General features: G+C 35.6%; 1 protein-coding gene across 2 annotated transcripts in view; it reads left to right on the top strand.

Moving 5' to 3' along the window:
* Positions 1-12,684, top strand: part of coro7 (coronin 7) — a 108,504-nt gene that overhangs the window by 45,247 nt on the left and 50,573 nt on the right. For both annotated transcript variants that reach the window (XM_027141520.2, XM_027141521.2), the window contains exons 8-9: positions 1,213-1,296; positions 1,523-1,605. In XM_027141520.2, coding sequence (XP_026997321.1) covers positions 1,213-1,296; positions 1,523-1,605 — 167 coding nt within the window. The remainder of the gene's footprint in view (positions 1-1,212; positions 1,297-1,522; positions 1,606-12,684) is intronic.

Genomic DNA, 12,684 nt, shown 5'->3' with positions numbered 1-12,684 from the left:
CATCAACGCACTCGTGGCACATATTTTCCGTCAATGGCCTGTATTTGTCCTATATCCAGTAATGGCAGAAAATCTGAAAACGATGAGCAAGCATGAAATGTCACACCAGGAGTATGGAAAGAGGACGGAGTTGATTTCTTTGTTTATTTTGTTTCCTTTTCCATTGCCTTTATTCTTTCATTCCTGGAGCAGTTTGAAATATTCTGGAGAAAGTTTAGTATTTGCTAATGATGCATGCTGAAATCTCACTGTAGCCATACAGACACATCACCCTGCTCACATTGTCTTTGGTTTCAGATTTTCATGTTGAGATGCAGTTTTTGTTACTGTTTTTCTGCTAGGCTATTTTGAGTGACTAGTGTACCGTGAATTTATCTTTCTTATAGTTTGAATGACATTATTGACATTTTTCCTGACAAAGTTATTTTTCACCACAGAGTAGAAGTCCTTCACAGACCCTGTACTGGATGTAGAAGAATATGATAGGGTGCAGTTACTAATGTTTTCATAGATTGTTTTGAGAGCATATTAATAATATGATGTCAACCCTGTTAGGCAATAATGACATTCTTGCTTGGATGTTACTTGGAAACCGGGTTTATGTCCTACACTGTTGTTTGAACTGTAAATTAACTTTTCTCATTCCTTCAAGAAATCAGTGTCTCTTTCCACACAAACACATATGCAAATAATTTTTTCAGTGTTGTTTCTCAATATTTCTCAATGACATTTACAACTATGACGGCATTCAGATTTACACACATGATGATGACGGAGTAATTGAGTCTTACAGTGTCTCAAATTGCAGTTACATCCACATCCTTTACTACAACTCCAATATTTTGCATCTCAAAATGCAACTACAATTAAGTCACTTGCTCAAGCATCAGTGTTCCCTCACATTTCATGACCGGTTGCTATGAGCACGAATCAGTAATCATTAATCATGGCTTGTCATTTAATAAAAACTCTAGATACTCTAAAGACTTATCAGACCCCTCTGGTTTATTTTTATTGTGCATGTTCAATTTTCCATTGTTAGAGTAGCTTACAAACCTGCCCCTGAAGCTTTCTGTCTCGCTTTTTCTACTGTGTTTAATTAAGTGAAACAATGATTGAATTAAAATAAAAAATATTTAAAGGATTCAAAGCACAGTTTGATTATAACAGAAATGTAGCATAAAATTAATGTTGGTCATTTTCTCTTTACAGTGTGCTCAAGTTCTTTATAGCAACAAAGATTCTCGTGTTGTTTGGGTGAAAGGTGATCATATCCTCACTACAGGATTCAGTCAGGTAACACTTTGTTTGTTATAACATACACTTTCTGTCAAACTGTGTCAGTTTTTACATGGTCCTTAATTCTGTGTTGTTTTATGTAGTTCCGCAGTTTATGTAGCACCATTGTCCTAAAAAAACATTGTTACATTTCACTATGTACTGTACCATTTATATATGGCTAAAAGGACAATAAAAAGATTCTTGACTTCACATATACACATATGTGTTGTGTGTGTCTCAGAGTCGGCAGCAGGAGGTACGGCTATGGGATTACAGGAAGCTGAACTCTTCTCTGAGCTCTGCATCATTAGCTACTTCCAGTGGGTGAGTCTCAACACAAAACACATCCAATGTACAGTGATCTGTGATATAGTATGTGTTGGTGTGTGTCATCATAGGTGTGTGTCTAGGGTTTTTTTTTTGTTTGTTTGTGTGTCAGTAGAGTAGAGAGCGGAGTGAAGAGAGCGGAGTGTAGACAGTACTTAATTAATTCCCCAGAATTTTTTGTGAGTCTGTGGGTTTAGGAGTGTGTGATTGACCACATTTAATTTTAATCAGGATTGTGTAGTTTTCTTCTGTCTTATTCCCTTATATTATTATTATATTAATATTTATTCATACAGAGTATAAAATATGTTGTGAAATGTAAGTAAAAGTAAATATTCCAAAAATGGCACACAATATAAATAGCAAACTGAAAGGAACTTCAATCAAGCACACAAACATTCATGGAAAGACTGGAACACACACAAGTTATGCTTAGTTATAGAAGAAGAAGAAGCATAGAAGCCTTTATTATTGCCACATATACATTACAGCACAGTGTAATTCTTTTCTTCACATATCCCAACTGAGTAGGTTGGGGTCAGAGTGCAGGGGTAGCTATGATACAGCAGGGAGGGTTAAGGGCCTTGCTCAAGGGCCCAGCAGTGGCAGCTTGGCTGTGCTGGGGCTTGAACCCCGATCCTCTGATCAACAACTCAGATCCTTAATCAGTTGGGCCACCACTGATTAGTGCATTTGTGCATTTGTAGCACAGAATATTTCCCATTATCTGTCAGTATTGGTCTCATATCCATTACTGCAAGAAAATGTAAAAAATGTGATCAAGCAGAAAACATTACATTAGAAGAAGCAAGAGTGGAGAACACACACACACACACACACACACACACACACACACACACACACACACACACACACACACACAGAGGACAAAAAATAAAGTAGTAAGCACTACTTTGTGGACAGAATTAGAGGGAGGGAAGTAGTGAAATGTGGTGTTTATATAGCGATGTTGTGGCACTGCTATGGTAGCAGCTATGTGGTTCTGCTCTAAAGGACAGTAGGGAGGAGAATGATGCTGACTGCTCTTGAAGCTGTGGAAGGAAGGAGAGGGGAAATACATAGGATGGGGTCTGTACACAAGTACAGTAGCACTGTAGCTCATCTAACGTGGTCTTTACTAATGTAGAGGTATTTACCGAGCAAAAGTTCATAGATGTAATGTGACTACTTTGGCCTCTTTTTTTGGCTGAGAAATTGGTGTTTATTTTAAATGAATCCAAATGGGCTCTTCTAGCAGCCTAAAAACCCACTTTTTACCTCTCTCATTTCCTCTGGGTTTTTGTTAGACAGATAGCTAACTTTATGTAACACTGTGAAATCCCCTTGATAAATTATCCCTTAACATTGTGCACTATTGTTAAAATCAAACAGCTCTTTTTAACTATTCTGAAATATTTCAGTTTTCACCAGTGCTGATGTCTATGTTAAGAGATGTAATTGTGCCAGAACTACACAAAACTACCGCAAACTTCTAAAAATGGACACACACTCAGCTTGATGAGTGAGCAGTGTTTTCTTTGTTTGTCACTAAGCTTGTGCCAGTACAGTGACCACAGGATGAGGAATGTTGCAGCTTGCACAGCTGATTGTGAACCATGTGTCAGAGTGCTGGGTTTAGTTCGAAGAATGTACCATGTGCTTGTTTTTCTATAGATGAGCACATCTGCATAATCCGTTGACAAGCTGTGTGACCCTACTGGTATTCACACATTAACACTGTACCCATACTATGCCTAGGCTAAATCTATTTATACTGTTTTCATTTAAACATGAATATTTTATGTTAATCAATTATTAAAATCATCTTCTGAGTCTTGGTTCTAATAATTAAAAAAAATTAACCAACATCAACCTAACCAAACAGGTGTTGTGAGGTTGTGAGGAGACATCACTACAGCACGTAAACAAAATGGTGGCCGAAGTATTCGTGATTTGTTTTTGTTTTTTCTGCCCACGATTTAATTGTTACTGAGGCATTTACAACATGCTACATTAAAAAAACTTTTTAGCAAAGGATAGGCTATGGCTACTCAGTCATCTGAGACTCATGTCTGTATTATGTATATAGGGCATGTGACTCTGCTCAAAATGAAACATTCACATTCAGATAAATGATTCTTTCAATGAAGTGATTTTGATTAAATACAAATTAAGATCAACTGCTGAAGCAATGATTCACAAAGAGCTTAGAAAGCATATACAGGGTATCACTGGTAAATAGAAATTCTTTAAAAAAAAGATTAAATACAACGAAACACTGTAAAGACTATCATTAACAAGTGGAGAATATGGAGTAGAGAATAGGAATGAAAGAGTTCTCTTAACTGTAACTGAGGCTCTGGTCAAAATATATGGAATCATGTATGGCTCCAAATGTCAATCTACTATGGCACAAAACGTATTAGACAGCTCTATTAGACAGCTGAAGATAAGGAGATATTTCCAGCAAGATAATGACCCAAAGTACGAATCCAAAGCAAGGAAGCTGTGACTTCAGAAGAAAAAGTGCAGATAGTCGGAGCCTAGATCTCAATATTATCAAAAACCAATGGAATGACTTGAAGGGTCTGTGCAGAGACAATCTTTTTCACAATTGGGTAGATCTGGAGCATTTTTTCACAATGTGCCAAGTTGGCAGATCTGTACCCAAAAAGATTACAAGGAACAGGAGCATTAATGTATAAGTTAATGGGTGCCCACACTTATTGGAATCCTATTTCCTTAAGCCATTAATATATCCACTGTTGCTTGCTATTTGTTATCACATTACATTATCAGACACTTTTTAGCTTTTTATTTTTCAGATAGCTTTCTGAGCAATCAAAACACGAGACTGTGCAACTCAAAAGAATATATTGCAAGGCTTATATGCTTGCTGAGTATTTCTTAAATAATACAGACTTTTGGTTTGCTTACAGCAAAGGCATGGTTTATTTGGATCTCTAACTATGAAACTTGGTTAGTACTAACCTTGACTTCCAATTGTCACTTTATCAACCTTTTTGCCCGTTTAAAAAAAATCTTTTAATAATCTACATATTTGGCTCTAGTGAATGATGCAGGATATCTTAAAATTCTTGTTGGTGTTCAAGGGCATTATTCTCCCAGATGAGAGTTCAAATCAGAATCAGAATAACAACACAAAACATGTGAATCAGACATCGTGTTAGTGGTGATGTTTGCAAAAATGCATTTCATTGTTCTTTGCAAGTCCTCTAGTTTCTAAACTGATTTCTGGTAGGGTGTGTGGTAACAAATAAACTCCAACAGAGATAATACACCAGTAGTGTGCCTTTCACATTCTACCAAAATTTCAGTTAAGGTCGTCTGGCACTTCAGAATATGTAAATTCAGTACACAGCTTTGAAAATCCAATCCAATTAAAGGTTAGCTATGTGTTGGTCATTACATTGCGGGGAGGCAAAAATACCGTTAATGTGTTCCCAGCATGAAGGAGCACTATTTGCAAAGCCCTGACACACTGGATTGACAAACTGCTTAATACTGTTATCATCGAGGAAATTTTTGAAAGCAGCCAAATTTTTATTTAATCTTTGAGAGAAGCCACATACCCCAGGCTCTTGCAAATGAGAACAGTCCCTAATCATCCACCCCCTATGGCTCACATTCCCTGACAAGGCATTAAAAAAATTGTCCTGTCCTTCTTGTGTGCTTTATTCGGTACCCTTTTTATGGGTTTGTATGATTACCAAAGGCACTTGTTTTGCATTGTTTTGCAACTGTATTATGGGATCATTAGTTCATTATGGGATAATTAACTGTATTATTAGCTTTGGATGCTGATGCAAACTATCTTCACTATGCCTTTTTTTTGGCATAGACACTTGGTGAAAAATGCTGATTTCTGCCAGACTTGATTTGAATCAGATTGTTAAATAGCATGTGTCTTGAAGAATTCATGTTGTAGTAGAGCATCTTTTTATATGATTGCATCAGAGCCAGATTATGTGCTTGTCTTACATGTCCCAAGAGTTTCTCAAACATCTTTTCCTCATCTAACTAGTAGCCCCTTTTGTATGAGGTTTTGTATGAGGTTTTTCATTTACCACACTCATTCAAATTATTAAAACTTTAGGTGCCTAACTAGCTTAAATAGGTGTCCGAACGTCTATTTTGATGCAGATTCAGATTTGTGATATATTGCAATTCCTTATCTGTTGTAATTATTGACTGATTTATTGTGAAAGGAAATGTATTTTAATTAACTTTTTTCCTGGGCTGACATTTTTTGTGTTTTAAATTCTCTGCTATCTGCTCTATTCCTCTTAGCTTCTGTATCTCTGCTTAGCTGCTACTTAATTCCTCCTTCCCATTTACATATTTTTTCATTTGAATTGAACTGGACCAGCTGGAATGGATATAACTGAAATCAGCTTTTGCCATCAGCCAGTGCAGCTACATCATACCATTTCCTGCCAGTGTTCTATTAAAGGCTGTCCACTTCCACTTTAAGGGTAGCTGAGATACAAGTCAAGTCAAGAAGCTTTCTTTGTCATTTCAACCATATATAGCTGTAGCAGTACACAGTGACTGAAGTAAGTTAATCCTAGCCACATAAAGTGCGTCTGTGCAACCTGGTGCAAACCGATCAACATAAAAGACAAAAAGACGTGTGCAAACAAAAAATACAAGACATTACACAAAAGACAAGACACAAAAGCAGCACCGACCAGTGTAAATACTGTATGTTCTCTATTGCATGTGCAGAAATACTAGAATACGAGGGCCTTTAGGGTGTAGCTACAGTGTCCTTTAGTGTTGTTTCAGAAGAAAGCTCGCTATCTTGACTAATTATCAGGAATTGTGGGAAATATCACTAACTTACACCCAGCCCCATGTTGACCACATGATCTGAGCAATTTTTCTACACCAAAATCATCCACTGGAGCCTTTTCATGTAGTCTCAGAAATGGGAATAGCAGATTTACAACGGTGGATTGTATTTTATATGTTGCATTTTAAATACAGTGCCTTACAAAAGTAATCTTCAGCTTCTGGATCAAGATTACTACTGACACTTGCACAGATTTTTCCAGCTTGTAGTTGCTTGCATAAGTATTTAACTTCTTCAAACTATTATTTGGTAGCAGCATGTTTGCTAAAATAACCGCCTGGTGACATAAGTTCCTGAGCTAATTTGGGAAGAGATTTTTGTCCATTTTTCCTTGCAGATTCTTTTTGTTGGTTGGATATTGTTTGTTGATTCAAACCTTCATTAATTGCTACAGATTCTCAATGATATTCAGATCTGGACTTGGGCTTGGACACTATAGAACTTTTTCACATTTTGTTTTTAACTACTTCTGCATTTCTTTGGCCATGTGTTTGGGAACACTAAACTCCTGACAGCTGAAGTTTCCCCCAGGTTTATTTTTTAGCAGGAAAGGAAAAGGTTCTCTTGTAATTCCCCTACTGTATATTATTCACCCATTCTTTGTTCAATTTTGACAAGATAGCCATGGTCAGATGATGAAAAGCAGCAGAAAGCATGATTCTGCCACAGTCATATTCCAGTGTAGGGATTTGTTAAGTTATAGAGGTTTGCACCTTATATAGTATCTTGAGTTTGCTCTCATCACACTGTTAAACACGGCTGTTTTGCATTTAGTATTGTCTGAGGGCTTTTTAGGTCTGAGTAGTGCATGTATGGAAGATTCTGACTTGTATAATTTCAGATCCTTTTCCTAAATTATGAAGTTTCATTACCTTATCTAACTTTCTTAGAACATTACTTAGTCTTTCCCTTCAAGTTAACAGACTCTTCTATGGCAGTTAACTTGAAGTGTTTTTTATTCAGCTGTTATAATATGTGATGAGCCAGTTTAGGCCATGACAGTTTTCCCCTTTCTGACAATATCTTTAATGTTTGCAATAAAAATACATTCACAAGAATGTGTCTATTTAACAAATTTTATATCGACATCTGCTTGATTCCAAGCCAGTGTTGTCATGATGTAATTGCCACATTTATTTATTTATTTTGTGTAGCTTTTTTTTTTTTCATATTAATGTTTCCTCTTAAGAATTTGCTTGAGTCCTTTATATAATAAGTTCTTTAATATATTTAGGTTTCATGGCATCCTAAAGGTTTCTGGTCTGCAATGCTGTGTGAAAACGAAACACTCTCTTTCAATTCAATTTCAATTCAATTCAATTTATTTGTATTGTGTTTTTAACAATTTCCCATTGTCTCAAAGAAGCTTTACAGAAGTATAGATACAGAAGAGAGAGAAAAAGAAATAAATATATAAGAAGAAGAAGAAGAAGAAGAAGAAGAAGAAGAAGAAGAAATAAGAATAAAAATAAATAAGTGAAAAAATCTATATATAAATTAAAGTTTAAAATTAATTTTAGAAAAAGATTAACTTTACAATTTAAAATACTATATATCTATCCCTATCCCTAATGAGCAAGCCAAAGGTGACGGAAGCAAGGAAAAACTCCCTTAGTTGATAAGATGAAGAAACCTTGAGGGAAACCAGGCTCAGAAGGGAACCCATCCTCATTTAGGTGACACTGGACAGGAAATTATGAAAATGTAAATAATGTCCTTTCTACAACAGTTTATTAGCTCCTGAGGAACTAATGGGTCATCGTAAACTCTGCGTTCAGCATAGACCTGATTGCTGACCTGATTGCTGACCAGACCAATTTCAGGGTTCTACATAGACCTTTAAGGCTTTCTCATGGGGCAGCAGGAGAACCTGTAAATGTTCCATAGTTTACATTGATCTAAGTCTGCTTTCAAATAGCCCTGGTACATTTTCACCATCTTTCACCTCTCCTAAATTGGCTTAAATGGGCCTTTAGGGTGTGGATGCAGTGTGACTAAAGAGTCTAAAGAGAAGCCTAGTATCTTCACTAACTGTCTGCAATTATAGAAAATGTCAGTAAATGTGTTGTATGCACTCAGCCAAATGTACCATGTAAGGTTTTTTTTTTTTCAAAAGCTCTTTCAAAAACTTCTAAATGTCTTACATATTTGTTTTAAATTTTGTACCAACTGCTGATTCAACAGGAGCTCACTGAGAGCCATCCTAATCGTTTTGCTGATCATATAAAGGACAAGTCAAGTTTCTGTCCAAAAGCAGTCCAATGTGGACTAGGATGTTGGTGCTGGCTGCTTATCTCTGTAGGGTTAATCTCATCTCTTTTGTTTTTTCATGGACTTCTTGGTTTAGCAATGATTTTCAGCCAGAGCTTGGCTTTGTCTCATAAGTAATGACTTACTCCTTCCTGTACATAGATCCAATCCCTCTCTTTATTAAGGGCAGGTGTTCGGGGTACTAGCTGAGTTCAGTGTTTGGATTTAAATGTGGTGTGTGTTTGATCAGTGATACGATAGTCCTATTTTTCTACCATCAATATTTTTTCTTACTCTAACAATCTAGCAAAATTCTTTTTGCTGATCCAGGCAGAACCAGTAAGGAGGAGCCCAGTTGTGGTTTAACCATAGCAGCTTTGAAAGATTACTAAAGGGAACTGTTGCTTGGCTAGAGAAGTGGCTGTTACTTGCTGGCCAGATAAAAGTATCTGAGTACTTTTGGGTTTAAGCTATCAGTCAAGGTAATCATAGGCTTCATGACAGTATAACGCAAAATTAGGAGCTTTGGAAATCTCGGGTTTTATTTTTATATGAGGTGTTTTTTATTTTACCTGGACAGTTTTCCACCTCCATTTCTAATTAAATTCTTCATTTTGCGTATATGTATTTTCATCTTAGTGTGTCCTCTTAAAATGGGTGTGAAAATAATTCCAGAGTCAAAACCAACTGTAGAAAGTGAATCAAATATGCTGTGTAAGCAGCAGGTTTTTTTGGTGGTGTTGTTTTTTTTTTTTTGTAGAAATAATGTGCTAGCCTAACTTATCCAAAGGACTATAGCTATAGAGCTATAGCATGGCAGAAGTATATGGTGATTTCTAAACATGTATTATTTTTATTATAAATTATCAATTATTTATTGAATTATATATTTTAGCGGATGTTCTTTATGGTTTGTTAATTTTTTTGCACACTTTGCAAATGTATGTCTATCTGATTCCTATCACTGTATTTGTGACTTTTATGTACATTTTATAGCCCTTCAGCTTGTTTTCATGTTTAGGCTTACCTAAATAGGTGCAAATTTATTCCAAAACAAATATCAAACAAACCAAGCCATTTCTCTCTCATTTGCAAATGTACTGAATGTGCCATGATGGTGAAAGCAGAACTGGCCATTACATTAATTATTTGCATTTGGAAAGCCATGCAATGAGAGTATAGGTCTATGCTGCTTTTTTAGTAGATGAATAAGCAGGCTTAAATCGCCATGTGCTGAAGTCATCTGTGTAATGATGATGGCTCCGAATCATGCCATTTAAAACTCGCCTGTTTTCTTTGACTATTGATATTTAGTAGCCATTCTGAACTGTGTGTGTGTGTGTGTGTGTGTGTGTGTGTGTGTGTGTGTGTGTGTGTGTGTGTGTGTGTGTATGTGCATGTGTGTGTATGTGCATGTGTGTTTATGTGTGTTGGGGGAGCATCAGGGGTAAGTTTGGCAACCCAGGCCGAACATAAGTATATCTAGCCCAATCATTATTCACTACACATGGATGAAATGCACTGTGATTTTTTTCCCCCCTCAATTAATTTTTTTTCCTTCCCTTAAAACAGATGATATAGAGAAATAATTTCTCTCCATCTTCATCTTTCTCTCACCCAAAAAGCTCTTTGTGTGTTTGCACTGTTATTGTCACTCTCATCCTTGAGTGAGAGGGTCTGTGGTTTAGACTCCTGTGTATAAGTGAAGGTTTGTGACTAGAGCCAGAGTGTTGAATGACATCCCTTACTCCATGCTCATAAAGGGAACAAACCTGTTTCCCATTAGGTTTCTCCTTTCCTGTGCTGCCAGGGTTCCAGTGGCCCACATACTACAGCCAGTTAGTAGTGGCAGGTCACCGTACACAAATACACACACGTGTAGCCAATTACTGCTCTCAATTTTTACTTCTTTTAAATTGCACAGTTAAATTGCTGTGGAAAAGCAAGATTTTTTATTTTTTTTATTAGGAAAACCTGGAGGACATTTTTAAGTAAGAAAATTAAACCTGATAATTCTCTTTGTTACTTACCACTGCAAGAAAAACCAGCTCCAATAAAGGTTATAAAGAAATGTCATGAGACATTATTTAAAACTTATTTAATAAGTTCACAAATGTGATGTCTGTGGCAAAAAAATGTGCGTGTATATATATATATATATATATATATATATATATATATATATATATATATATATATATATATATAAGTAAGTAATATCAAGTATCTAATTTACTTGAGTATTATTGAAAGTACTTATTCTTCAAAGTCTCTTCTTCACAATCACTGTATGCTACACACTAGTTAAACAGGTTAGCATTCAGTCATTTAATTTATCATTCAATCAAGTTCTCCATTGGTATAAAAAGAAAATAAAGAATAGTCCTCGATCATGACCCTCTCATGCTATTAAGTTCTTTCTAGTGTTGAACTTAAAGATGAGCTTTCCTGGTCATACCTTTAGTAAAATATTTCATTATACTTGAGTATGCAAAGGCTTATATAAATTAAGCATCTCGTTTGACTCTATAAAAGACATGAATAACAACTAATTTGATAAAGCATCTACTTATATTTAAACAAGTTATCCTGATTTATGGCTGATTTCATCATAGACTAGCATCTTTTTTGCTAATTATTCAGTAACTTCTAAAAGTCAGTTTCAAACTATTTATAAATATTGCAAATTTACAGAGATCGAATTTTGTTTTCAGGCAAAATGGTATAGTATTTTTATCATTAATAATAATTACTCTATTAAATAGTAAATATTATTTATCCAAACACCTACGTTGGAGTTGTACAATGAAAAATTATTTACATTCTAATTTTATTAGCCACAGCATTTTGCTGTCCTTTTTATTTACATTTTGCATTTCTGTAATAAATCCATATAATCTGAGATCTAATTAAATTAGAATTGCAAAATGAAAAAAATAATCCTTAAAAAATCTGTCTGGGATCTTTTCTTCCAAGTCTATTCTATATTCTGTAATTTTCCATTTTTTAAGATAAGCTCTTCCAGGCCATAACATTTACAAACATCATTGGCTGTTTAGATGGCAGTATTTCAGTGCAAGCATTTTACTGGCTGTTGACAGGTGGCATGTGTATCTATCTGTCTAGTCGCATATCTCTGGTGAGATTTGATGGGCCACAAGATCACAAGTAGTCCAGTGGGAAATATGTTAGTGTCAGAAGATTGAGGCTTTAATTGCTTGCCCTCATGATTGGCATATATTTAATTTGTCAGTGTTTACTGCTGCACTGTTTTCAAGCTGAAACTATTGGTCATTAGACCAGCCTTTGGAAACACACTGATTAAGTGGTTGGATAATCCAGCTGTCAGTGTTAAATATGCTGTTGTCTGTATTTGTTTTGGTTTTAACATTCAAACTTTTTGAACTTTTCATACATCTTCTTAGCCACTAGCTTTCCAGCACTATTAACCACATTCACTATGACTGGATGGTAACACTGCTTAAAATAAGCTTTCAGCTGTGTTAAGAATCCCTGAAAGAACTAAATGAGATGGGTGTAAAAGGAGATGAGGCCCAGCAGGTTCGAAAGAACAACAGTTCTCCTTCATATGTTCATCATGGCAGTATTATGATAACATGCTGCACTCTGCACACCTGGATGGGGGTTCTGGGTGGGGACCACAAATCTTTAGTATAAGCAAATACAGCATCAAAATGACATTTCCTTCCAAAAAAAGTAAAGAATAAAGTAATTGAGAGGAGAGAGAGAGAGAAATTTACTAAAAAAAGAATTGTATGAAAGTATAATTTTTAGCAGAAAAAACTATGGTGAATGAAGATGATTAATTAAATAATGTGCAAGGGAAACAGGGAAGGGTAAAAACGAAGGTAATAAAATCATACTGAAGGACTATTCAGTAAAGCAGCAGCTTTTATCTATCACTTCATTAAGAGCTCTGGGTTCAGAAT

Source organism: Tachysurus fulvidraco, chromosome 15 (genome assembly GCF_022655615.1).
Source record: "Tachysurus fulvidraco isolate hzauxx_2018 chromosome 15, HZAU_PFXX_2.0, whole genome shotgun sequence".
Taxonomy (NCBI): Eukaryota; Metazoa; Chordata; class Actinopteri; order Siluriformes; family Bagridae; genus Tachysurus; species Tachysurus fulvidraco.
This window is presented reverse-complemented; position numbering and strand designations above follow the sequence as displayed.